The sequence below is a fragment of the Centruroides vittatus genome, unplaced genomic scaffold, assembly GCF_030686945.1.
Source record: "Centruroides vittatus isolate TY-2023 unplaced genomic scaffold, ASM3068694v2 scaffold_3315, whole genome shotgun sequence".
NCBI classification, from domain to species: Eukaryota; Metazoa; Arthropoda; class Arachnida; order Scorpiones; family Buthidae; genus Centruroides; species Centruroides vittatus.
This window is the reverse complement of record NW_027122703.1, coordinates 3232820-3258897: the sequence shown is the minus strand read 5'-3', so window position 1 is coordinate 3258897 and position 26078 is coordinate 3232820. Positions and strand designations below refer to the sequence as shown.

General features: G+C 36.9%; 1 protein-coding gene across 5 annotated transcripts in view; it reads left to right on the top strand.

Moving 5' to 3' along the window:
* LOC136988485 (cytochrome P450 3A8-like) overlaps positions 1-26078 on the top strand; it is a 49055-nt gene that overhangs the window by 10386 nt on the left and 12591 nt on the right. The window contains exons 1-7 of one of the 5 annotated variants that reach the window (XM_067286353.1): positions 8518-8579; positions 12579-12703; positions 12808-12904; positions 13019-13071; positions 13148-13244; positions 13322-13438; positions 24742-24830. The exons of 1 other annotated variant lie outside the window; for it this stretch is intronic. In XM_067286353.1, coding sequence (XP_067142454.1) covers positions 12627-12703; positions 12808-12904; positions 13019-13071; positions 13148-13244; positions 13322-13438; positions 24742-24830 — 530 coding nt within the window. In that variant the 5' untranslated portion in view covers positions 8518-8579; positions 12579-12626. Of the gene's footprint in view, positions 1-460; positions 624-702; positions 804-8517; positions 8580-12578; positions 12704-12807; positions 12905-13018; positions 13072-13147; positions 13245-13321; positions 13439-24741; positions 24831-26078 lie in introns of those variants that run through there. 3 more of the 5 variants (XM_067286352.1, XM_067286350.1, XM_067286351.1) reach the window with 3 other exon arrangements.

Genomic DNA, 26078 nt, shown 5'->3' with positions numbered 1-26078 from the left:
CAAAAGGTCATTTTAGTGACCAACATGACGGAAAGAGTTTAAAAAACGTGTCAACAAACATAAACAAGCCGAGCTACATTGTATTTTATTTATGTGTATTGTATTTCTAAAAGATTGTTATTCGAGAATAATGATTATGAAAGTAAGTGTTTTAAGAGAGACTGTACAATAGAATTAATCCTGATATTTAGGATCCATTGCTTTAAATGATACTAATATTCGAAGAGTGTATTAAATTCGCAACTAAATATATTTTTAAGACTATAGTTTATTACACCAAATATAATATACTGTATTTTATACCACTACAACTTATTAGATGTATGTAAAATGCAAGATATAAAAAGCAAAAAAATGATATTTCGAAATATTTCAAGATACTATATAAATTCAATTATTATTTTTCATTGAATATGTTACAGTTTCGTTTATGAATTCTCATAAATAAAAATTGTTTCAGATTTCTTCCAGAAAATAGGAATCTCATTCGTCCTTATACATATTTTCCCTTTGGATTGGGACCGAGAAGTTGTTTGGGTATGAAATTTAGTCAATTGGAAATGAAATTGTGTCTGGCAAATGTTTTTCGCCATTTTCGATTTCGTCTTTGTGAAGAATCGAAGGTTCGAATATTTAAATTTCACTAAAAAATGTTTTTAAATTTATATTTTAATTCGTTTTTATAATTCAATCCAATTTCAGTTGGTGATGGATTTTAGTTTTGGTTTAGACATCCATAGTCCTAAAGAAGTTATTTTAAAAATGGAATGCAGAAATTAAACTATTTGTTGCTTAAGTTTTAATAATACTTTTTAATTATTACATTTTCGATAAAATAATTGGGGATACTATAAATTACTATCTATGGAATTTCGGGACTTTGAGTATATATCTGAACTGAGGGGACCGAGACGAGTTCAACGTTCCTACTTTTGGACCGGAGACGAAAAATAAGAAAGTTATCGTAGTTTTTAAGTTATCATACTTTTTTAATGCTTTCATACAGACAGCACCGTAGTTGCTATTGCTGCCATCTCGCAATAAAGTCTGCACACAAATTTAAAAAACACGCTGAAAAGCAAGAAATTGCACGAACAGTCGAATGCCACTTCCTTTTTTTTCTTTTGTTCAAGAACTACCGTGAATGAATAACTAGTGACGTTAAACAATCGGCGGCCTGCCGGCGGTTCCTCTCCCGAGAGGAGTCCGTCGGGAGCACGAACAGTCGAACGCCAGTTTTTTTTTTTTTTCCTTTTGTTCAAGCATCGCGACTCCCGATTGCGATAGCGAGACTGAGGAGCCGTAGCCCCCGAGGTCGACGAGCGCGAGGGTGTGCAAAAAGGACTTAACTCGAACTGTAGACAATCAATGTGCTCGTGGATCAACATCTGCCTTTGTTGAAGGTATATATGGCCGACTTGTCGGACTGCCTGTTAAACACGCGATAGGCATAGCGGAGAGAGCGACGTGACTCCCGATCATCGCACGATCGCCGAAAAAAGTATGATAACTTTCTTATTTTTTGCCTCCGCCCCAAAAGTAAGGTATCGTTGAACTTGTCTCGGTTCCCTCAGTTCAAATATATACTCAAAGTCCCGAAATTCCATAGATAGTAATCTATAGTAGATCCAAATAATTATATGTAATTAATAAATATTCAAAAAAGAATAATAAAATTATGTTTCTAATATTATTTTGCATATGGTATTGTACTTTTTTCGTTTTTTCAGTCTTGAGGACACTTAGAAGTTCTTTTACCAAGCCTACCGTTGGTTCTGCCAGGCCCTGATACGTCGGGCTCTGTTCCTCACTACCCGGCCGCTTCTTTGTAGACCTGGCCGAATGCACAATGGGCTTGCTAAAAGAGGCCTTTGTGCCCACATGGCAAAAAAGTGTTTTAAAAAGTATTGTACAAATGATGTAACAATATTTGTATAAAAACTAATTGAAAATAGGCAAATTTACAAAACAAAAAGTAATAAAATTATTTAAAATATTAAAATAAATTTAGTTTGATTATCTTTTGTGCAAAACAACACAAAAACAAATTCAATAGTTATTCAGTAGTTAAGTTAACAAGACAAAGCCTCGCATATTGCGAAGCTTTGTCTTGTTAAGTTTTACTTCCGTATTAATCAAAATTTTTTAAATCTACCGTAATTTATTTTAAATTTTAAGCAGATAATAAAATATACAAGTTTTTAATTAAAAAATAATTTTAAACATTTTTATTTTAAAAAGTATGGTATCGCAGGAATATAATTAAATTTAGTGTGTCGTTAATCCAAAAAGGTTAGAAAACACTGGTCTATAATATTACCTAATTAAAACACGCTCTCGTAGCAAAGTTTAACGAACCGAGGTCTATCAACATAAGATCAAAAACCATTCTCACAAACTTTACACATCATGTAAAGCAAAACCTTCAAACTTTCAAAAGTATTTGCAAGAGATAATAACTTCCTTTATTTAAGAACTTTCTTATGTATATAAATTCAATTTAATTACTTTTTATAGAGAATTAAATAAATATATTTATAAAAATTTTTTAAACAGTAGACAAAAAATAGAAATATCTACTTCGACTTTATTTATTGTTTAGTTTATAATAAAATGATTATTAAGCAACAATTATTCATTGGAATATGCAATTTGACTGTTACATTACTCTCAATTATTATGTAACGTTAATTTAAATGACCAAACGTATTAATTACAATTACTATATTTTTTAAAGTTTGTTTTCAGTCAACAAACAACAAATTATAACATTTATTCTGTTTAATATCTTTATTCTAATGTTTCTGTTTAATAAGTTACATAGTGTTATACAACCTGTCAGAAAACTATAACTTTACCACAGTCTATAAACTAGTACTAATCTGAGGACCGTGTTTTAATGTAATTTAAACAGGGTTAATTGAAACCACTTAAATGATGCATACTTCATTTATGCATCATTTAATATTTGCATCATTACAATGATGCAAATATTAAAGCAGTTTGTGTACTGGATGTTTGATTTCATCTAACAACAAAATATCGGTATTTAAATCTCTATTAATAACCTGATGTAGACCTTAACGGTTACGGTTGGGCAGAAGCTACACGGCTATATCGCCCCGACAGTCTAGCAGAAGGAGCGGTGGCGCTCCCTGGTAATGAAAGACTGAGGTAAAAACTGTGACGAGAACTGTAGACTTATTGACGCTGTAAATTAGATGGTAGATGGAGCATTGACACTCCATCTATAGACTTTAAACGAACTACTAGTCTTTACGCCTTCTGTCGTCAAGAATTGTCTCCTTTGGAGTCTATGAATTGAAAAGAAAACATCATCGGTTGACAGACCATGAGATAAAAAAAAACCTTGGTTTTATTTAAAATCATTCAAAGAAATAGGCTTATGTCAGATAGGGCTATTCTGGAGGGTATATGACTGTATGTATTATGTATCTTTCTGTGTGTGTTTTTTGATAGAAATATCGCATATTCTTGGTTATGCGGTTTACTAACGTATATTTATGTATTGCGAAATATTATCGTTGCGAAATCCGAAATTTATGACTGATATAATATTAAATCTCACTTTTCTATAAATCAGTCAACAGCAAGAGTTTCAGGCTACGTCTCATTTGTTTTTACGCAAATCTTTCCGATGTTATGTGATGATAATACACAAGAACTCACTATTCTTCCATTTAACCCGAAATAATTATTAAAACTGTTTAATTGTTTCGATAACACATGACTTACATATTATTTGCTAACCCCGATGGAAGAAAGCCAAGAAATTAAGAATTCGAAAAAAGAAAATCGTCAGTCAGTGTAAATTAGGACTATTTGTGAACAATTAACCTAAGACCTTTCACTCTCAAACTTATCGCGTCTGTGGACTAACGAAAAAAAAAGTTTCCACCGATTTTTAATTAGTGTCAAACTCTATGGAATGATACAAAATTGAAAGAAACAATAAATGTTTTCATATTTTGTCCTTTCTAATAATTCAGGAATACAACAGTCTTTACGATGGACTCGACATTTTACAAGATCTGTTTCAAAAGTAGGTGTACTGATTTTTTATTAATGATTGTGCAGCTTAACACATCATTAATTGGTATTTTCACGTTGCTAGATATCTTAGCAGCATGTCTCGATCTGTTTCAAGTTGATCGGTTAAGTCAAACGTGCACAATTTCTGTTTGTCTAAGATAGTGTTTTAACACATCGTTACGTTTGAAATGGGGAAAAATCTCGAACAACGTTACACTATCAAGTTTTTTTGTGAAACTAAAGAAATCTGCAACCGAGACATTTGCAGATTTAACCGAAGCTTATATTGATGCCACTTTATCGAGAAACATTGTATTTAGGTGGCACAAAGATCCAGGGTAAAGACGATGCTTATCGTTTTTTTCGAATACCGTGAAACTGTGCACAACGAATTTTTACCTTCAGGACAAACGGTTAATCAGGCCTTCTTTAAAGATGTCTTGGAACGACTTCAAAAACTGGTCAAGCAAGTCTGCAGGGATATTGCAGAAGATTGGTGCTGCACCAAGATAATGAGCCTGTTCACACAGCGCTATCAATTCTATCAATTCGAGAGTTGTTGGCCAAGAAAAAATCCCCACACCTCCACAACCTCCCTAGCTCCATGCGACTTCTACCTATTGCTAAGACCAGCGGAAAAAACTTTGGAACCACTGTGTGACCTAGCAAGGGTCTACTTTGAATGAGATTGTTTGTAGTTTAATGTAACTCTTGTATACTTTGAAATAAAAAAATAGTACACTTAATTTTGGGGCAGACCTCGTATTTATTAATTAATTAATATATTTTTATAATTGTGCCTAAAATTTTTAAACGGTTTTGCATATCGAAGTAGATGATTAACCTCACATAAAAGTCGACTCCGCAGTAAAGACTATTGTGTTCCTGAGGTATTAAAAAGAAAACAATGTAAATACATTTAGTGTCTCTTCCAATTCAGTGACCAATTATTAGGGCTATTTGGTTGGTGACAATGCTGTGACAATCAATGTTGTATTTTGGACAATATCTAGATAGTGCAGTATTGCCGTTTTAAGATCCAAACTTGAAGAGTGGTCAATGCGATTTATTTTTTCCAGTGCATAATAAATATCATCTTCAAATTTTGTAAGATTTTCTTTTCTGTCTGTACTCATATTAGAACTCAAGCTTAATTTTGAGGGTAGAGACGAGTTTTATAAAAAAAAAAAAAAAAAAAAAAACTAGCAGATGAGCCAGATGTTGTTCTCGCAATAAGTAACGATAACAAAGATTAAGATTGAGCATCAAACACAAGACCGTGTTATTTATTAAACACTTGGCACTTTTCCACTTCTATAGTTGATCAACTAATAGAAGTGGAAAAGTGCCAAGTGTTTAATAAATAACACGGTCTTGTGTTTGATGCTCAACATATAAGAAAACACGGTTTCAAGAATACCTAAATTATAAAAGATTAAGATATTTAAATTATAGCCGATTTTACCTATTTTCATTGGGTGCAAGAATTAGGTCCTCTCTCTTCAGAGACTAATTAGAGAATTTTTAGATGGGTCTAAAAGTATATTTGATTTTTCACAAAAACGCCAAATACCGCATCTAAAATAGTACGGTAGAAACGGAGTTCTTTGGGGTAATCCTTAATTATTTTAATTTTTATAGAAAAAAATAAGATTTTATATATATATATATATGCTGAGAATCTGCTCAGAAATTTTTTTTTTTTTTTTGCTCAGAGAAGTATATGTTCCGTTCATATACAAAAAAAATTAGAGGGAATATTGCTCTTAACCGTTTGAACTCTGAGCTTATCATTATTACTATTACAGTATTATTATTATTATTATTAACCTATCTCGATTATATTATAAGATTGTGAATGCTAATAATGAGTAAAATATTCATTAAGTCCGACCACACTGAAAATATGACACGTGACCCCTACCCCTCTACCCTGTCGACCTTCAATAAAGAACAAAAATTTAATAGCATTAATGCTCTTCATACACACGCTACTGTGTCAAATTTTGTTTCTTAAACTGTACTCATTCTGGGATATTGTTTAATAGTTCAGAACAGAATAAAGAAATTAAACATATTAGACTCCAACATACGCGCATGGACGCGCGAATTTTTCTCTTTATTTGAGATTTTTTGGGTTCGAGAGATCTCCGAGCGAATAGATTTGCAAAAAAGTCGGAGAGTCAAATGTGAAACGATTCAAATACTTTTCGTTTTTTATATACATAACAAGTTGGGAAAGTAAAGTAAACAAGGAGTCGGAGTCGGGGGGATTTTTGACGACTCCGGCTAAAATACCAAAACCCCCACGACTCTGACTTCGACTCCACACCCCTGCAAAAAATAGAAAACAAATAGTAGAAAATAGAAAATGACGACAATGTGAAAATTTTTATGTCTATAAAAAACGGTTTATCTGCATTACTTCCACTTTAAGTTCGAGTTGTTTCCTTAATCTTATTTTATTTTATTTAATAAATGTGTTTTGGCAGAAGTTTATTATGCCAAATCGAACCAGACGTTGGTAATAATTGGGTGATTTGATATAAGTTTGTGCTATTTTAATGTTACTTACTTTTACTATAATTACGTGCATTTTAAAAATAAATCTTCCATGATTTAATTAAGGAAATACAATATGTTGTTAGTTTTGGATATTTCAATTTTATTCTCATTAAATAAATTAATAGATTTTTAGCAATATACTGTATAACCTCAAACTTAGACGACTAATTTTCTTAATCATTCACTACATTTGTTTAATTTTCATTCTCTTGAATTATTTATTCTCTTTGAATTAGTCAGAGAATAATCCATTAGTTTTTTATGACATTTAGTTACAATTTAAAATATTCTTTCATTCTTTCTGATGATAATTAAATTTTTATTTAGGCCTATACATTTCAAATTCCGGTCCTACAATAACGTAATTCGTAGTTTATTACAAAATGCATTTCGAAAACATCCGTTGCATAGGCCTACATATAAGTGTTGATTATAAATCAAGTTTTTTTTTGCATATTTAGGACATAAGATTAAAAATATACACATATTACATAACCTTAAAACTCTGTATTTAAAATTTACAATTTGTTATCACATAACAGTAGTAGTGGGGTTTGGGAAGCTTTGTTCACAAAATTAATTTTAAAATAATAATTAAAATTATAAGTAATTTTAAAAATAAAATTAAATTAAAGTTTTATTATCAATATCGGAATTGATTACTTAACTTCGTTAGTTCTTCCTTCCTCGTGCCCAATTACAAAACCGAATTTCCTATCTCATTTCTATATTTTTCCGTTATCTTTAAAATTTCGCAAAACAATAGAAAAATCATTATTTCTGTCGCTGTCGCGATTAATAATTATTCTGTTTCTCTTCGTTTGTACAAGTCTCTGGATTGTTGTGGTAAATAATTTTTCTTTCGATATTCCGCGATAATTTTCCTATTGTTTAGCGTTATATAAAAGGCTTACAGAAAAGCGGCGCTGAACGTCTGACATACACGTTCTCGCGTTTAAAACTTCGGCCTCAACTTCGCTATTAAATTAATTGGTCTATATAACGTAAGTGGTCGCGCGAGAGAGAGTTTACAATAAATCGCGCGTAGACATAAATATGGGATTAGAAGGACCCGCTTGTCCGCTTGTCTCACCTCTCTGTCCTGGAAGTAGAGATAAAATCTAGGATTGTCCCGATTTTCGGCGACGAAGTTAGTCCTATTCAGAGGCAAGAACGTATTCCAATGTGGCAATGGCAACATATTTTGTTTCGGAGGCACAGAGTTAACGGTATCGGCCGAGGCACTGGCGATAACTTCCGTTATAGGAACGGGCGGCGACCGCCTCATTCGGCAGTCAATTCTGATATTAAAACGGTAGCGCACGGCCGGGGTTCAAAGGATTACGAAGGAATAGGTCAAAGGAAAGCGTCGCTTTCGCCGAGGAGAACTTGAAAAATGAGAAGTTCTCAGGTAGTAAAGGATAGTCATCAACGTTAGTCATCAAAATAGGTATGATGAAATTGTTATTTTTTTGTTGAAGTCCGGGTTCTTACATGTTTATAGCTAAATACGCTTAGTCTTTTTTATGATGACACTTTTGATAACAATACACTTTTGTGAGAATTTGGAGATGTAATTCAAGAATCTATTCTTAAATAAGGAAGATTTATTTAAAATTTAATATAATTATTTAACGATTTAAACAAATTATTTAATTAGAAAACGAACTATAAAATAAAATATCACTCTCGAGATTGAAAGAAGTGGAAACGACATTTCCTTTCTGGTTAGAAAGATAAGACCACTTCCCGTAGTAAAATCAGTCATATCACTTGTTTATGGTTCATCTGTTAGTTCGAGTCACCCCTCAAATCCAGTCACATATGTAACAAATTAACACCAGATTGGGGAATAAAAGGAGTAAACATCCCGTTCTCGAGGCTATCTGGTCTCGAAAGTCGCTCCCTGATCCACATTAGAAAGAAAATTTCATCGGAAGACATTCCACTATTAACAAGAGGTATTACGCACTACTTATTGTAAACTCTCTCTCTCGGTCAAATAGAGGTGTAATTAGTTAACCTGTCGACATAGGTATATTTTTTATCGCTTTGTATTTACTTTTACTTTATTTTACTCATTAAGCTTTCGTTATTTATTAAATTGAGTTGGTGTAGATTTACTTTTAAAAGGATCTATGAGTCCTCCCACTCCAACGTTGTTGAAAAAATTGAGACTCGTGAGTTAGGGCACGAGAAATTTGATCCTAACTGGTGTCGGAAGTCTGACAGGAGAAGGAAATTTTATGATTTTCTTATCTCCCATAATTTACATATAACATTTAAGCCATCCACTGACAAAGCGGACTTCACGAGTCCGACTCCGTGAATAGGTGAAGGAGTAATAGACTCGTTATCGCGGATTCTCACACTTTTAAATGCTAAAAAGTTCTTCTGTGTCTGGGATATATCGGGCTCCATTTTTCATTATCCGGCCGTCTCCTATTGTGGTCTAGCCAAACCCAAATGGGTCTGAAAAAAGGCCCTTTTAACGCTCACAGGAAGGAAAAAGTGAAAAAAGTATAATAATTTTACTTTTATTCCTGTAAAGTCTTATCTACGAAGAAGTGTTCTTAGTATAAAAATTACTAAAATACAAGTGTTTTTTTAAGTCCCGCCGGATTTTAATGTGCTTGTAGATCCCGCAGACTTGTAAAATGAACGTAAAAGTTTAAAATTTTGGAATTGGCAACATTGTGAAGTTAAGTCACTCGAACAAAAAGTAGTCAGTTGTTTCTAAGATGACGTCCATTCAGAGGACGCAACGTTAGAACACATTGCGCCTTCTGAACGGACGATTCTATGGTTTTCTGAATTTAAATCATGTATTGCAGTGTACAGAGAGTTCCAAAAACTTTACAAAAAGAATGCTCCAGATGACAAAGGGTATACTAATATACTATGGATATATATATGTTATGGACAAAGTGATTAATACGGGCATTATTCATAATGCCCGGTCATTATGAATACTGCTATCTTCTAGTAGGGCAAAGTGATAATAATACGTTGAGGGATGATCATCTAAAATACGCTAACCAATCAGCACTCGTACACGAGTTGCGTGTGTGTATTGCGTTTAGTACCAAATTTGACGGCTGTCGCGACTGTTTGTGCTCTCAACGGATTCCTCTCGGAGGGGAGCCGCTGGCAGGCCGCTGATTGTTTAACGTCACTAGTTATTTATTTACGGTACTTCTTGAACACACGTATCAATAACTAGTATGTATCAATATCTAGTGACTTAAACAATCGGCGACCTGCTGGCGGCTCTTTTCCGGGAGGAATCTGTCGGGAGCACAAACAGTTGCCACCATTACCATGATGGTGCACATAGGTAAAATTTTACCATCTAATTAATATAGTTAATAGTACTTAGTTTTAAAAGATTACATGTTCTTTTTAAAATACTTTGAAATAATTCACAAAAAATAAATATTTCTAAATGAAATAAGTGGTGTTTTTTTAATCAAATTAATTAATATTGCACAATTTAAAATTCAGTACTAAACACCATACGCACTCAACGCGATACAATCGGCAACTCAGAGTTCCAATTGGTTAGCGTATGTTGGATGATCACTCTTCAATGTCTCATTATCACTTGCTTGATTAGGTGATAGCAGTATTCATAATGACCGGTCAATTTGATAAATTAATCAATATGTATCACACTGCGCGCCCTTTTTGGTCATTATTCATAATGCCCGATTAATCACTTTGTCCATAACATATAGGCCTATACATAAATCCATAATATATACAATTTTTATTTTCTTAAAATTATATGTTGTATATTTCATAAATGTTTCCAAAATTTTATAAAATTTTACGAGCAAATTTTTATTGTGACATTGTAACAATGCCGGATTGCAATTTTAAATCATATTTTTAATTAATTAATTAATTATATATTATCTCAATATCTGATCGATTAAGATATGAGCTTGACTTATCAAACTGCAATGGAGCCAAGTAATCGACATCACATTGAGAAAAGACTTTAACTGGTGAAATGCATTTCGCTCCTCAACGGACCCTCCTCAGCCACAACAACATGAATAGTTGTTGTGGCTGAGGAGTTGTAAAAATATCTGAAATAGTTGTAAAAACCCATATATAACATTCAGCTTTTAATTGTTGCATAGAAATATTTAACAAATGGGAAAACAAACCTGCAATATTTAACACAATAGTAACTCGTTACATGGTAACACTGTAACTGTTCGTACATCCATTCGATTACATTTCTACTCAGAGTTTAAACAGATACACCTCATGTGACACTGTGTTGAGTGGTCAGTAGTACTGGTTAACAGCGATTTTCTTGATGAGCAATAATTAAAGGTTTAAACTTTAATAGCCCAACAAAAATTAATTTATAAAGATTTAAAAACGAATTTATAAAGTAAATTCAGAGTACATATCAAGTAAAATACAAACATACGAGAAGAAACAGGTTAAATAATGATTTGGTTTACAACTTCACTTGTACAGTACGTGTCAACCAAAATACTATTACGTAGGTGAAACGGATAGAATGTTAAAAATTTGTATAAGAGAGCATATAAAGGATGTGAAGTAAGATTACACCAACTCAGCAGTCCCAACACATTGCAATCCTGCTGGCTGCGAGATCTCATTTGACATTCTTAAAAAAGAAAAAAAATATATTATACGTATTTTACCCCAAAGTTTTAATAACTGATTATTCCAGCTGTCACTATAATAATTTTTAGGTAATTTTATTTTTTGAAAAACTGTTTTGTACGCGTTTGTTAAATATAATTTAATACATTCTGTAATTTCTTACATAGTTTTTTTTGCCGATATACTTAATAAAATAGGAGTGAAGAAGGGCATTAAGCCCGAAATGCATATCTTTACTAAATTATAGAAAATAAATGTACTTTTTCCATAAAAAAGGAGTGTTCCCGTGTGAATTTTTCTCAACAGGAACACTGTCGACAGACCCAAGAAATCACCCTATCCATACAAATCAGAGCAAAAGCACATACAAATTTATTTGAAATACAATAGTTAAGTTAAAAGAACAATCACGATATTCTCACATTGGATACATGTTTTATTTTACTTATTTATTTATTTTTCATATTCATAAATTGCGAATGAATTTGAATAGATTTAAAAGTATGCCAAAGATATGCAGTATCAAATTTATACTTCCGGTAATAACAGATATAGGAGTTTGATACCTCAGGTATATTAACCTAGCTAAAAACTGCATTTTTTATGCTATTTTGACAATTTAACCTTTGAACTTTAAAGATAAAAACTGTTGTAACATTAACATTTTAAATAATAATGTATGTATATCTTGCGATATGCATTCTTATGCTGAGTTTAAATATACAATTAGATTTTAAAATTGTACGAAATATTTCGAAGTTACTCTTGAAAAACTTTGTCTACTAGATCATATTAAAAGTGCGTATAACAAAAAAGAATTTCGGTGAAAGTATTTTTAAATAAAATGAATTTTTATAATAATTTACTTCTCTATTTAAAATTTTACAATGACAATGCTATAGGTAAGTTGCTTAATTAATTAAAAAGTATCAGGGTTTTGGCAGTTATCAGGCATTGAATTTAAAAAAAATTGCTAAAACAATATTTAGATTTAATCCAATTTAGACAATTTGAATATGTAGACCTTTCTCGATTTTCTAACTTCATAGTAAATGAAATTTCATAATATATGAAATCAGAGAATGAAAAAGTAAAATAAGTTATATTGTGTTAAATTTACAAATTATCACGTAGTTCTGCATGCATAAACTTTCTTTTCTTTATAACTTAATATTCTGCTGTTATAAAATTATATATCAATTATGTTATAAATAAAAATATTACGAAAAAATTCTATTTCTGATATCAGTTGTGTATCCAATGCAATATATTTTAAAATTTTACTTCTTTCTATTCTACTTATTTTGCAGCATTACAGAATAATAATAACGTGTATCGTCAATAAATTTCAAGTTCAAATGGACTACTTTCTATTTCTACTTTCTACATATTGGATTATTGGATTTTTCATCGCTTTAATATCAGTTACTTACATGTAAGGTTTTCATTTTCCTCTCTTAAGTTAGAAGAATTATTAAATATCCTAACATACTAATATATTAACATGCGACTAACTAACATTTTGTTTAAATACTTTAGTTATTTCAGTATAGTGTATAGTTACTGGAAAAGAAGAGGAATTCCTTCACCAAAAACAATGTGGTTGTTAGGCTCATACGGGACAAGATGGAAGGAGGTACATTTATTATTAATACATTTACTTATAACTAAACGTACTATAAAAGATTTCAAATTTACTTTTAAATTGTTAGTTTAATACGTAATTTTATATAAAATATGTATTTTTAAGCCTCAAGGTTATATAGAATTGGAATGGTATAAGAAATATGGAAGAATATTTGGGTACGTTGTATCTTAATTTATAATTGAGTTCGTTTCTCTTTTGTATTAAATTATCGTCATTATTTACATTTTGCAGGATTTACGAAGGATTAAATCCCATTCTGATGGTTTCTGAACCGGAATTAATTAAAAATATATTGATAAGAGACTTCAATAAAATACCAAATCAAAGAGTTAGTAATTTTGTTATTTAATAATAAGTTATAATTGTGATTTCTAATTGGTTTTTTGATATAATAATAATAATTAGCGATGGCAATTTGGAGATCGAATTATCGATAATATGGTTATCACGATGGAAGATGAGGAATGGAGAAGATTAAAAACTACTCTCACGCCAATATTTAGCATTGCTAAAGTTAAAAAGGTAACAAACTTAAAATTGTAAATTATTATATTTGCAAAAGTGATTTTATTTCGAAAATGAGCAATAATAAGTAACATTCAAGAGTTTTTAAAAAGAAAAGCGTGTTAAGAATTTCTCCTGCCAAATTTTTTATGGTATCTATTGTGTAAATTCGAACCCGCCGGAATTAAACTGTTAATCATAAATTATTTTATTGCTTGGTTCCCACGGAGAATACATGAATCAGAAGGAACAACAGTCGAATAATGCTGGTTGGTGAAACTGAAAAACGTGACCGAGATGATAAAAGGGCGACGAGAGAGGAAAGAGGGGCCGGTTACGTAGTGTCACTTAGACTGTGTGTGTGTGCGCCAAAGTCCTAAGGGAACCAGACCACTATCCAAGGAATACTCTGACCTAGAGGAAAGACCGACCCGGGTCAATAGGTATGACCCCATTTCATGTAAACTCTCCCTCCGCGGATCCGAAAAAAGGCGACAGTCGCTCGCCTCTTTTGAAATTGTAACGTTAGCCTTAATAAATCGTTGTTGTTGTTATTATCCGTTGTAATGTCCTTTATTCGAATATCGCCACCGCTCTATCGTCGGACCCATTCTCTTCCGCACTCTCACTCGTGTAACGCGTGACGCGTAACGAAACCGAGCCGCCATCTTGACGTGGGCAGGTCTCACTGACCTGTTAGCCGAGAGAAAAGGGAGGAACGAGACTCCATCCACCTCCCGGCACCCACAAATTTGAGTCAGGAGTGGGGTTCGACTCCTTCGAAATATTGATAGAGCGGAAAGGACCATATTCGAATAAAAAGGATCATTCCAGTAGAAGTAGGGACCTAGATCATAGATAGAAAGACTAGGAATAGTATCGGAGGTAGTTCCACTCTAATCGGATCTATTAGGAAAAATGGAGGGCAATTTGCAACCCACGGCAGGACCAGCTCACCCGAATCCGAATCCAAATCCCCTCAATCTAGGAGGGTTGGGTGGAATCATTCCACTACTGACCGTATTTTCCGGAGAAACGGGAGGCATCAGAGTCACAGATTTTTTTCGACTCTTTAGCGGACGTAACGAAAGTCGCGGCATGGTCAAAGGCCCAAATGCTGGCTGTAGCCAAGCTTAAACTCACCGGGATAGCTCGGGAATTCGTCTGGAAAGACCGACAGATCAAAGAGGTCGATGACTTTGACGAATTCAAGAGCTTAATGATCGCGCGGTTCGAGCGGGAACCTTATTCGTTTAGGCTTAGTAGATTTTATACCTGCGTACAAAGGCGGGATGAAGACGTACAAGCGTATGCCGCCCGGCTTCAAGTGCTAGCCATGGAAATCGAGATCACGCCGGAGCCTGGTGCGGATGCCGCGGAAGCTGCTATTATTCAGCGCATTCAAAGAAAGGAGCTAGATGAACGGTTAAAAGTGCAATTTCTTAACGGGATAGATATAAGAATCTGCAGAAGGGTAATGAGTCGCGAGGCTGAGACCTTCGACGAGGCGCTCAAAGCCGCCATTAGTGAGGAGACGATTAAACAGCTCACCTCCCATCCGCAGGGAATATTGCGAACAGTCCGGGACAGCGAGCGGGTGACAGACTCCCCCTCACAGGACGAGATAGCCCAACTAACGTTGGCTATACAGGAGCTTAAAGCCAGGGTAAAAGGGTTAACCTGAACCTCCGCGACCGGTAACGTTAGAACCCCTCCCAGCAGGCGAAATAATCGGGAAAATAATCGAAGTAATCAGAATAATCTGCCTTCCCGGCGAGGAGGATACCGCCCAGGTAACCCTAGTCGTGGGCCCAACCGACCGAACAATCAACCCTATCAGAACCGGAATCCCTCCGATCACCGAGATAATAATTATCGTGATGCTCCTACCCGTACGCAAAGCGAAGTCGAGCATACGGAAGCCCCAAGAAGGCGCGAAAGCAATGAGAGCAATAGGGGTTGTGCTAGGGAGGAGAAACCCAACAGGTGGAAAGGAAACATGCAAAGCGTCCAAGGTCGATGATCTCTGTATAATAAAAGGCCAGGGATCCGTCCTCGATGGAAGCTCTCTTGTGCTGGATACAATCCCGTAAAGGAGAAAAAGCAAAAATGTCAATCCGGGAGGCCAAAGGCTCAATCGGTTAATGCTAATAGCTATCCCGATACGCGAAATGAAGCCACCTTTGAATGTTATATAGGAGGGAACCCGGCCATAGTGCAGATAGACACTGGAGCTAAAGCTAAACAATGAAGGAAAGGATACAGGTCGACCACAATAAAGAGACTGATTTAAGAAGTGCTACTGGCCATATCATTCAAACTTACGGTATTGCGAACCCTACCTTCAAAATCGGCGACCTACAGTTCCCCTTTGCTTGTTGTCTAGTAGATATAGATGTTACGTATCCTTGCGACAGCATTATCGAGAGAGATATGATCTCTGATAAGGGCTTTCTTATCAACTTAAAGAAAGGAGAATTGATTATACCCCCTTGTACGGTAGTAACGCTGTTAACCTCTATGATGTCCGGAGAAGAATCGGAGGAGGAACAAAATAACCTAATGACGGAGCGTAACCGACATGTCCAGGAAAGTCGAAGGAGAACTAGAAAAAGAGCACGGGTAGAAGTAGAAGAAGGAAAGGAGGTAGTTTTAATAGAACCGTGTCGACTCTCCCCTATGACGAATAATATCGTAAGCGCTACTATCCGGGGACGTCGCCATCCAGGTAATAAAACGGGAGTAATTGAGACACTTCCCCTCGCTCAAGAAGGAATTTTCGGGGTCGATGTATTGGACACACCCAACAAAAAGGGACAAGTACCTATCCGCCTCCGTAACTCGACCCACCAAACTATATCTTTAAAGAAAAAAGAGAAAGTAGGCATGTATTTTGAGGTGGTCCAGGAAACAGACCCAGTAGGGTCTATCCGAGAAGGAGAAACGGCACAATTATCCAAAGACAAATTTAATCAATTATTTGACTGGACCGATATCCCTGAAGATGAACACCCAGAGCTTTTAGCCTTATTATATAAATATCGACACGTTTTCACTATAAATGATTATGATTTGGGTTATTGTGACATTGTGCAGCATAAAATTGATACCGGCGATGCGGCGCTCGTTTACTCCCCCCCTTATCGAATTCCATATGCGCAACGTCAGTAATTGAATGAAATAATCGATGGACTTTTAGCGAATAATATCATCGAACATTCTACGTCACCCTGGAGCTCTGCGGCGCTCCTCGTTAAGAAGAAATTGGGTGGATAAAGATTAGTAATAAATTACCGTAAATTAAATAAAATCACCAAAGTAGATCCATATCCACTGCCCTTAGTACAGGAGTCCCTCAGCTTAATGGGTCAAGCGAAGTATTTCTCCACAATGGACACAGTCTCGGGATTTTGGCAACTGAGTGTATGTGATAAGGAGAAAACCGCCTTCTCCACACCTGATGGGCACTATCAATGGAACAGGTGTCCCATGGGGCTCCGTAACTCTCCTGCAGCCTTTGAAAGGACAATGGACTTCGTCCTGCATGGTCTTAAGGGAAAGACATGCCTCGTTTACATGGACGACCTCTTGACTTTCAGTCCCAACTTCCCTACTCACCTCAAACGCTTGGAACAAATATTCCAACGATTAGACGAAGCCGGAATTAAATTAAAACCGAAAAAATGTCATTTCCTGCAGAGGCAGATAAAATTTTTAGGCCATGAAATTTCTGAACAGGGTATAAAACCGGATAGCGATAAAGTAGAGTGCGTCTTAGACTTTCCTAGACCCGAAAATGAACGAGAAATTCGATCCTTTTTGGGATTAACTGGGTATTATCATAGACATGTAGACCAGTATGCAAAAATCGCCAAACCATTGACAGATTTATTAAAGAAAGATATCCCTTTTGAATGAGGCCCGACTCAACAGGAATGTTTCGAGACTCTAAAGCAAATTCTAACCTCGACTCCGTTATTCAAATCAACGGATTTTTCAAAGCCTTTTATCCTTGCTACGGATGCTTCGAATGTTGCCTTAGAAGCCATATTATCCCAAGAGGAAAATGGCACGGAGAAACCGATTGCTTATGCAAGTCGATTATTAAGGAAACCCGAACTTAACTATAGCACGACTGAGAAGGAGTGTTTAGCTACTGTTTGGGCTGTAAGATATTTTAAACCCTATTTATATGGTCGAAAATTTACGATACTTACGGAGCATCGACCTATACGTTGATTACTTGACTGTAAGGACTCAACTACGAATTCGCGGCTATCACGATGGATTATCTTCCTCCAAGAATTCGATTTCGACGTTGTTCACAAGGCAGGAGAGTCGCATAAAAATGCTGATGCTCTTAGTCGTATTCCTATTCGTCAAATCCAGGAGGTAGAACATATATTTTTTATGACGCAGATAGCGAAGGGGCAACAAGGCGATGCTCATTGGAAATCCCTCATACAACAATTGCAAGACAGAGCAACCTCAGGAAGTTGGAACAGCCTTACCTTGGACAAATTCTATCTCAATGAAGAAGGCGCCCTATGCCGCAAAGGTACCAATAAAGGCCAGTCCGACTGGTGGGAACAAATTGTGGTCCCAGCCACTCTCAAAGATTATCTTCTATATATCTTCCATGATAATCCCATTGCTGAACATCTGGGAGAACTTAAGATGTGAACTAAAATAGCTAAATCATTTTATTGGTCAGAAATGACCAAGGAGATACGAAATTATTGCCGAACTTGTCTAAGCTGCGCGAAACATCGTCGGCGAGGACGCCAAGCCCAAGCCGAATTACAACTATTTGCTTCTCTTTCACACGTCTTTGAATGTACCGCCATGGATATTGTGGGACCACTCCCACGCACAACTACGGGGAATAAATATATCTTAGTATTTGTCGATCATTTTACCCGGTATGCTGAAGCTATTCCACTACCAGATGTCAGTAGTAAGACGATCGCGAAAGCCTTTTTTACTAACATTATACTACGTCACTCGACGCCGACGCAATTACTAACGGACCGAGCCCCGAATCTCAAAAATGTTTACCGAAGTATGTGAGCTCCTGAACATAAACAGGCTCCTCACCACGGCCTATCATTCCGCCAGTAATGGTGTCGTGGAAAGATTTAACAAAACGCTGATTGATATCTTAGCACATTATGTAGCAAGAGATTAACACGATTGGGACAAGTGGATACCTTACGCTCTCTTTGCGTACAACACCTCCGTGCACGCTTCTACGAATGAAAGTCCATTCTTTCTTTTGTATGGAAGAGACCCTACCTATCCGTTTGATATAGTTACTAAGCCGACAGAGGTGCGCTATGATATAGATGACAATTTTACCTCAGAATTGCAACAACGGATGAAAATAGCTCATCAAACAGCTCAACAAATGGCGGAACAGGCTGCCGAAGCTCGACAAGAACGACATCGGCAACAAAATAATCCTCCCCGTTATCAGGTGGGAGACCGAGTGCTTTTAAAGGAAGGAAGTTGTCATGCCACGAGGGTTAAAACGAAAATTAGCACCTTGATGGTCTGGACCCTATCGAATTATTGAAGCTCTCAGTCCTGTTAATTTTAAAATTGAACACCTAGAAACCAAACGGAAAATGCACGTCCACGCGGACTGAATAAAACCAACGACAGCCTGCGAGGAAGTCCACCTATGGCAAGACCAAGGTAATGATCAACTCACAACATTGTCCTTAACCGCCGAGCTTGACCAATCCTTGTATCTCGACCCGTGGGACGAATTTATCTTAGCCTCTATCCCTACTCAACCCCCAACAGGAGAAAGCGGGGAAAGGGAAAGTGAAGAGGACACCGAGCGCAGGGACTCAGAACGCGAACAATCGGAAGCCGAGGAACAAGAAATCACTCCTCCATACGCGCTGCGCAGCCGCGGCCTTGTCCCTGAACAGCCATGGGTAATGCCGCGGCCGAGCCATAATCGTAGTCGCATCCTGCGGTTCGTTTCCCCCGCGACAAGCCGACTGTCCTCTTCTGAACCCGGGGAGTTAGACTAAGGAAGGTCAGCCATACAATATTACTAGCCTTCATCTTTCCCTCTTCCATAATTAACTTTTTCCCTATCCTTCCAGACAAATGGCGACTACCGGACCAGACCAATGCTCGCCTTTTTCGTGACGTGCCCGATTTGTTATGAGCTCGCGCAGGCGCCGGTGTACCAGTGTACAAATGGGCATATCGTGTGCTCTAAGTGTCGGCCGAGGATCTCTAACTGTCACACCTGCCGCGAGGCTCTCGGAAACATCCGGAGTCGCGTGGCGGAACAAATTATTTCCTCGATGCTGGTGCCCTGCGTGAATCAACCCTTCGGCTGCCAGGAACTTTTATCTGAGGCGGACCGGGAAACACATAGGCCACTTTGCGCGTTTGCGCCCTTATCATGCCCTATTTTAGATTTCCATTGTCCTTGGGAGGGAGCTAGCACTGATGTTGCAGCTCATCTGTGGGACGCTCATCCGCAAATACCTTTCCTCTCAAGGTCCTCACTACTTATCCTGGGGATCCACACGGACCAGCCCAGTTCCCAGGTTTGGGCTGCCGTTCTAGACTGTTATGAACAACAGTTCCTCGTCAAAATTTTGAGAACGTCCCAGGACCCACCCATTTTCCCCATTAGACTTTATCTTCTGTCCAATCCTTTGTCTTCCACATTTATCTACACAGTTACCTTAAAAAAGGAACCACACACACTACAGTGGACCTCGACCCACATTCCGCGGTATAGGCATGGGGATACATACGACATCTATGCTCCCCTTGAGCTTTCCGCGGAATCTTTTAAATCTTTTGGGGCATTTAATAACTTTAAATTTATCGTAGACATTAAGCCGATTGAGTCGGTCTAAACCACTAACAAAAAAAAACCCCTTTTCTAGACATGGACCCAGACGCGAAATGGTGGGAAACACCGGTCAGTACATTGGTCTCGCCCCCTGAGCAGCCGGAGGTAAACGCTGTCTCGCTGCAGGCAGCTCTGAGCTTTAACCGCTCCCAACGCTGACACCAACGCATCCCAGCCACCCTGCTCCTCCCGGTCAACCACCAATGTCCACCGGAATTAAAAGCTGACTTCTGAGACGAAGTGGCCCGGGTGGAGGAATTTTACCAGGATGGCCGGAGGACAGAGACCGGTTACAATACCCGGGCAAGCCTCGCGAGCTCCCCGTTCAACAGCGGCCACACAGGAAAGCTCCGCTAGCTCGTCCTCTTCTCGCCGCCGCCCTACGGACAGGACCCGAGGCCGGACGTCAACCCAAGGGATACACCCACCTATTAGGATACTTCTGTACCGCTCACGAATTGTATTCAAAAAAAAATTTTTTTTAATATCATTTTGTACATTACATTTACTTAATAAATTATATCTAATATTGATCTAACCCTTAGTTCCGTGTTAGTTATTCGACCAAAAGCGGAGACAGTACACAAGGGAAAAAGGCCTCCCTGATAACAGGAATAACAATAAATGAAACCCCTCTTTAAACATCCTATGTTGATTAGGTTCTACTACTCTTTACAGAAGCCAATCTAGAAAGGTACCATGCTATTCCTACGACTAGGCCTCCTTATCTTAAGTAGCAGCTATACCGTGCTACATCCTCCCTCGGACCCGAAGGAATTCACCAAAGGAGTAATTTTCCTACATCGAGGAAATTTCCTCATCACGGCGAGCCATTGGACCTTGGTCACCGATATCACTTTTGAACCGTTGGAGCGACAACATCAATTTGTCGACGGCCGGATGGCCGAGTGGTAAAGGTGGCAGCCTACCACTCTGGGGGACCCGGGATCGAATCCGAACGGGTCGAATAATCCCCAGGAATTTTTCAGGGGGTGGTCCGTTCAGATATGTCGGGCCCCGTCCCTCACCACCCGGTCGCCCCATTGTGGGCCTGGCCGAACCCATAATGGGCCTACTAAAAGAGGCCCTCTTAGTGCCCACAGGGCGGAAAGAGTTAAAAAAAAACATCAATTTGTCTCTCAATCGCTAGATTACCTGGAGGCCTTGATCAAACAACAGGAACAGCAAGCGCCGACACAGACCGAAACTGAATGGAAGCTTCCCACTCAGGGCCTCAAATTAATAAAGGCCTCTTTCCAGAACTATCAACGGGAATATCGAGAACTGCTTACGTTAATCACGCTTCGTCCCACTCCCCAAAGGAAAAGAGGACTCATAGACCTAGGAGGGAAAGCTCTTAAGTTCCTCTTCGGAACAGCAACCTCCGACGAAGTCGAGCCGTTAAATACAGAAATCGAGACCATCAAACAGCGGATCGAAGGGATCATTCACTTATTGCAATCACAAACTACCCTAATACAAGATACGCTAAACATAAGCAAACAAAATAGACACCAAATCTACGTTCTATTTAAACGGGTAGAAAGCTTCGGGGAATTATTTAACCTATACCGCTTCAATCTCGCCTATGAAATTATCTTGAGAACCGTTGAATCATCTGTCCAAGAGTTACATTTCCAGCTGTTAGAACTACGCGAAGCGATAGATATCCTAGAACAGAATCGACTGAGCACTTATTTTGTTTCCCGCGAAGTTCTCTTACGTACTCTCCGAGATATTCAAACGAAACTTTCGGAGGGTTATGCCCAGTAGTGATATTCAGCGGGTTCGCACAGGTTCGGCCGAACCCGTTGTTAAAATTTTCAGTTTTCCAAACCTTGTTAAACACACGGAACATTTCTCAGTGGTTTTGTTTTTGTTTTTTTTTAATATATTAAAATATACGTATTATCCTCTGTAATACTACTAAACTAGAGCCTTATACTCCGCTTGCACGGAGCATTTCAATCTAGATTGTGAGCAAGGTCGGGGACTATGTCTTGGTGCGATCTCTCTCGACCGTTTCAATCTCGACCGGAACGAGGTTTAATCGCGATCGATTCAAGACAGTTCTTGAAACTAGATCCAGTCATAAGAGAGATCCCACAATCTCACGCGCGCGAGATAATACAAGATGGCTGTGAAACACGTGTCGGGGTATGGACAGCGAAATAAAGAGGATATTGTATTTCGAGAGATGATGGCATCTGTCTATTATCAGCAGTGCCATTCGAGGTGAAAAATTTCTCTGCAAAAAAAAGAAAAAAAAAGTCGACAGCACTAATATACTATTGTTACCTGGTCTTCGCCCAGGACTCGTTACGTTCCAAATACGCCACTGATTATTAGATATATCGCAAGAAAAGGTATTGTATTTATTTCTAGCCAAAACTTCAATTTCGTTTCTCGGTGATTGTCAGGGAAAAATTTTCTGCTAGCGAACCCTTTGTTAACTATTTCGAATATCACCACTGGTTACGCCATGATCGAACCTACGACGCCGGATACGCTATTTAAGTATTATCAATGGATCACTACCATTGCTGTGGCATTACCGGGGAAACTAAGAATTTTTGCGAAGATACCCTTAATCACTCCTAACGGGTACTTCGACATGTACGAAATTGTACCATTTCCTACCTACATCCCCGCGATAAAGACCTTTATCCAATTCCACACCCCGTATCCCGTAATTGCGTTATCTATGGATCGACAATCCTATATGTTGCTACAGCTGCACCAATTAAGCACCTGTACAACCGCCCACTTCGCCATTTGTTCCGTGGATATTCCCATCCTAAGGGCTCCTCAACAAAACTGTGAATATGCACTATTCAGCGGAAATGAACTACAGGTCAAGGACTTATGCAAGCGGCAGATCATCCTCAAGTATACGCCGATTTTTAAAAGATTAGATCAACCAGGAGCGTGGATCTATTCCACTCCTGAGCCTCTCACGTTAACTATTAGATGCCCTAACAGGCATCAAAAGACTCCCTTTGTATCTACAACGCAAAAATTAAATAACACCGGAATCATCAATCTCCCAAATGCATGTACTGGCTATTTGCCCAGAGTTATACTCACATCACATTTCCGAAGCCAGTCAACTATATCACTCCAGTTGGCCCACCAATTGGTCATTCCACAAATCGACCAAATTGTTAATCAAACGAAGATTCAACTTCTTCAGAACCGTCTTAAGGACCCAGCAACGCACGAGAGACTAATATCATCGACGGACTACGACATCCAGGTAGCCGAACGATCCTTAGCTAACGTCAAGTATGATCTCAACCACTTGTTGCGAATGACGGCAACACCCGCACCAGCCTCCTACGTACAAACGTTAACCACTATACTTGCTAGCTGCTTCGGTGCTGCAATAATTTTTATTGGCCTTATCTATATTTTCCGAGCGGTTACGCACCGCCGACGACAAACTCCGGCGAGCCGACGCCAACAGCAAGAAACTCGACCAGAAGAAATCCGTCTTCAAGAAAGGGAAGCTAACTCGCTTCCGGGAAGTGACACACCCTTACAGGAAGCACCTCGGAGCGATACCATCCGACCTCACCAACGGTCCATTGTTCAAACTTACTAACACCGCCATTTTAAGATCCTTTGTTCAAACTTCTTCTCTCGAAGTTTCGACCTTATTATAATTCTAAACTATATATTATATTATAATACTATATATCATATTATGTATTATATTACATATTACATTTATTCAACTTTATTTTGCCATTTTAACGTTTCGAATTATAAGAACGTATTATCGAATATCGCCGCCACTCTATCGTCGGACCCATTCTCTTCCGCACTCTCACTCGCGTAACGCGTGACGCGTAACGAAACCGAGCCGCCATCTTGACGTGGGCAGTTCTCACTGATCTGTTAGCCGAGAGAAAAGGGAGGAACGAGACTCCGTCCACCTCCCGGCACCCACACTATGTTAAATATTTATGATCCATCTACATTATATAATAAGAATATTAACATTAAACTCAGGTTAAATAAATTCTTTCGATATGGCAAAATGTATATATCATTATGCGGAACAAACTGTTGTTACCTTTGTAAACGATATTATTATATCTGGAAAACGTAACTTTTGATTGTTAAAAATTGTTAGAATTTAGAAAAGCGATAAATGTTATTGTTGTATGAAATGATGGTGTTCATAAATTGCAAAATACTACATTGTTATTTTGTATAAATTTTTCTGTTGACATTATTATCAGATATAATATGGTAAAAAATATATCATCAAGTGTAACTCCTTTTCAGTGATAAGTAACACCAAAGGAATAAATAAATAAATAAATAAACAATAATAAATATTGATTCGTTATGAAATTTTTATATAAACTTTATGAACTTTCTTAATTTTTTGTAACATTATTTTTGCTTTGGAAATAATTTTTAGCTTATTCCAAAAATCAACAAATGTGTCAAAGCTCTAGAAAATAATCTGTACGAAGTAGCGAACAAGGGCAAACCTGTCGACTATACACAGTAAGTTTATATATTTATATCAATAATTTATTAATAAATATTATAATAATGATTTGTAATACTAACACTCTGTTGTTACTTTCCCGGCTGTTACGTATAAATAACAAGAGAAAGTATTAAAATCGTGTAAAATTTGACGCTCTGACTCTTTTGCAATTTTATAATAATTAATAATATAAAAGGAATTTTATAGTAAAATCTCATGACAGATAGCACCACACACAATCTTGTTTAGTACTAATATGATCAATAATATAAAAGTTACTGTATTTTTTAAATAAAATCCTAACAGCCTGAAAAGTTACGCAAGTTTTTGCTGGATCTTTTGTATATAACAGTGAAAACGTTTCCTGTCTAAGAATTTAAATATTATACTGTTGAAAGACATATATAAATGTATATATATATGTAATATATATACACACACACATTATATGTAACTCTTGAGCAAAACTTTCCTATAATCCCTTAATTTTCAAAAACATGTTTTGAAGTTTACTAAAAAGAATGAAATAAATAAATAAAAAAAGAGGCATCTTGAGTAAAAAATTATCAATTTTTCATAATGCTAACTTTCATTTTGCAAATAGAAACTAATGTTTCAGGACAAAGCAGAAAATTAATCTAAATGAAACAAAGAATCATTACTTTGACGACTCCGTAAAGTAATAATTTTACTATTGAAAGGACATAATCAAAGATATATTGCAAAAACTTTTAATTATAGTCAAAGCACAATTTAATGCTTATGAGAACATAAAAAGCAACAAACAATGGCACTAGATTACCAACAAGTGGACGTCCAAAATCGGGAATAGAGATCTTGCATGGGGTCTTTTGTTTTTTGTATTAACGAAAACGTAAAGTATTTACAGTATTAATAAAAACCGCAAGTCTTAAAGATTTTAGTTTTTGTTAGTAAAAATTAAAATTTTATAGAGGCCGGAAATTTTCATGAAACCTAAGAAAATATTTTAGCGCCCCTCCAAGGGCGCTGGGGGTCTACGGTTTTAGTGATTGTAAAGTAAGGATTGACTCAATAGCATAGACTATACCTTTTGCAAGGCAAAAACAAAACCAGTATTAATGCGTGCACAGAGAAAAGCACGATTGAAATGATGTAAGGCATATAAAAATTAAAAACTAAATGATTGGATGAGCGTTATATTTAGTGACAAATCGCGGATGTGCATAGGAATAGGCGACGGCAAGGCTATTTTATTTAGCAATTACCTGGAAAAAATGCTA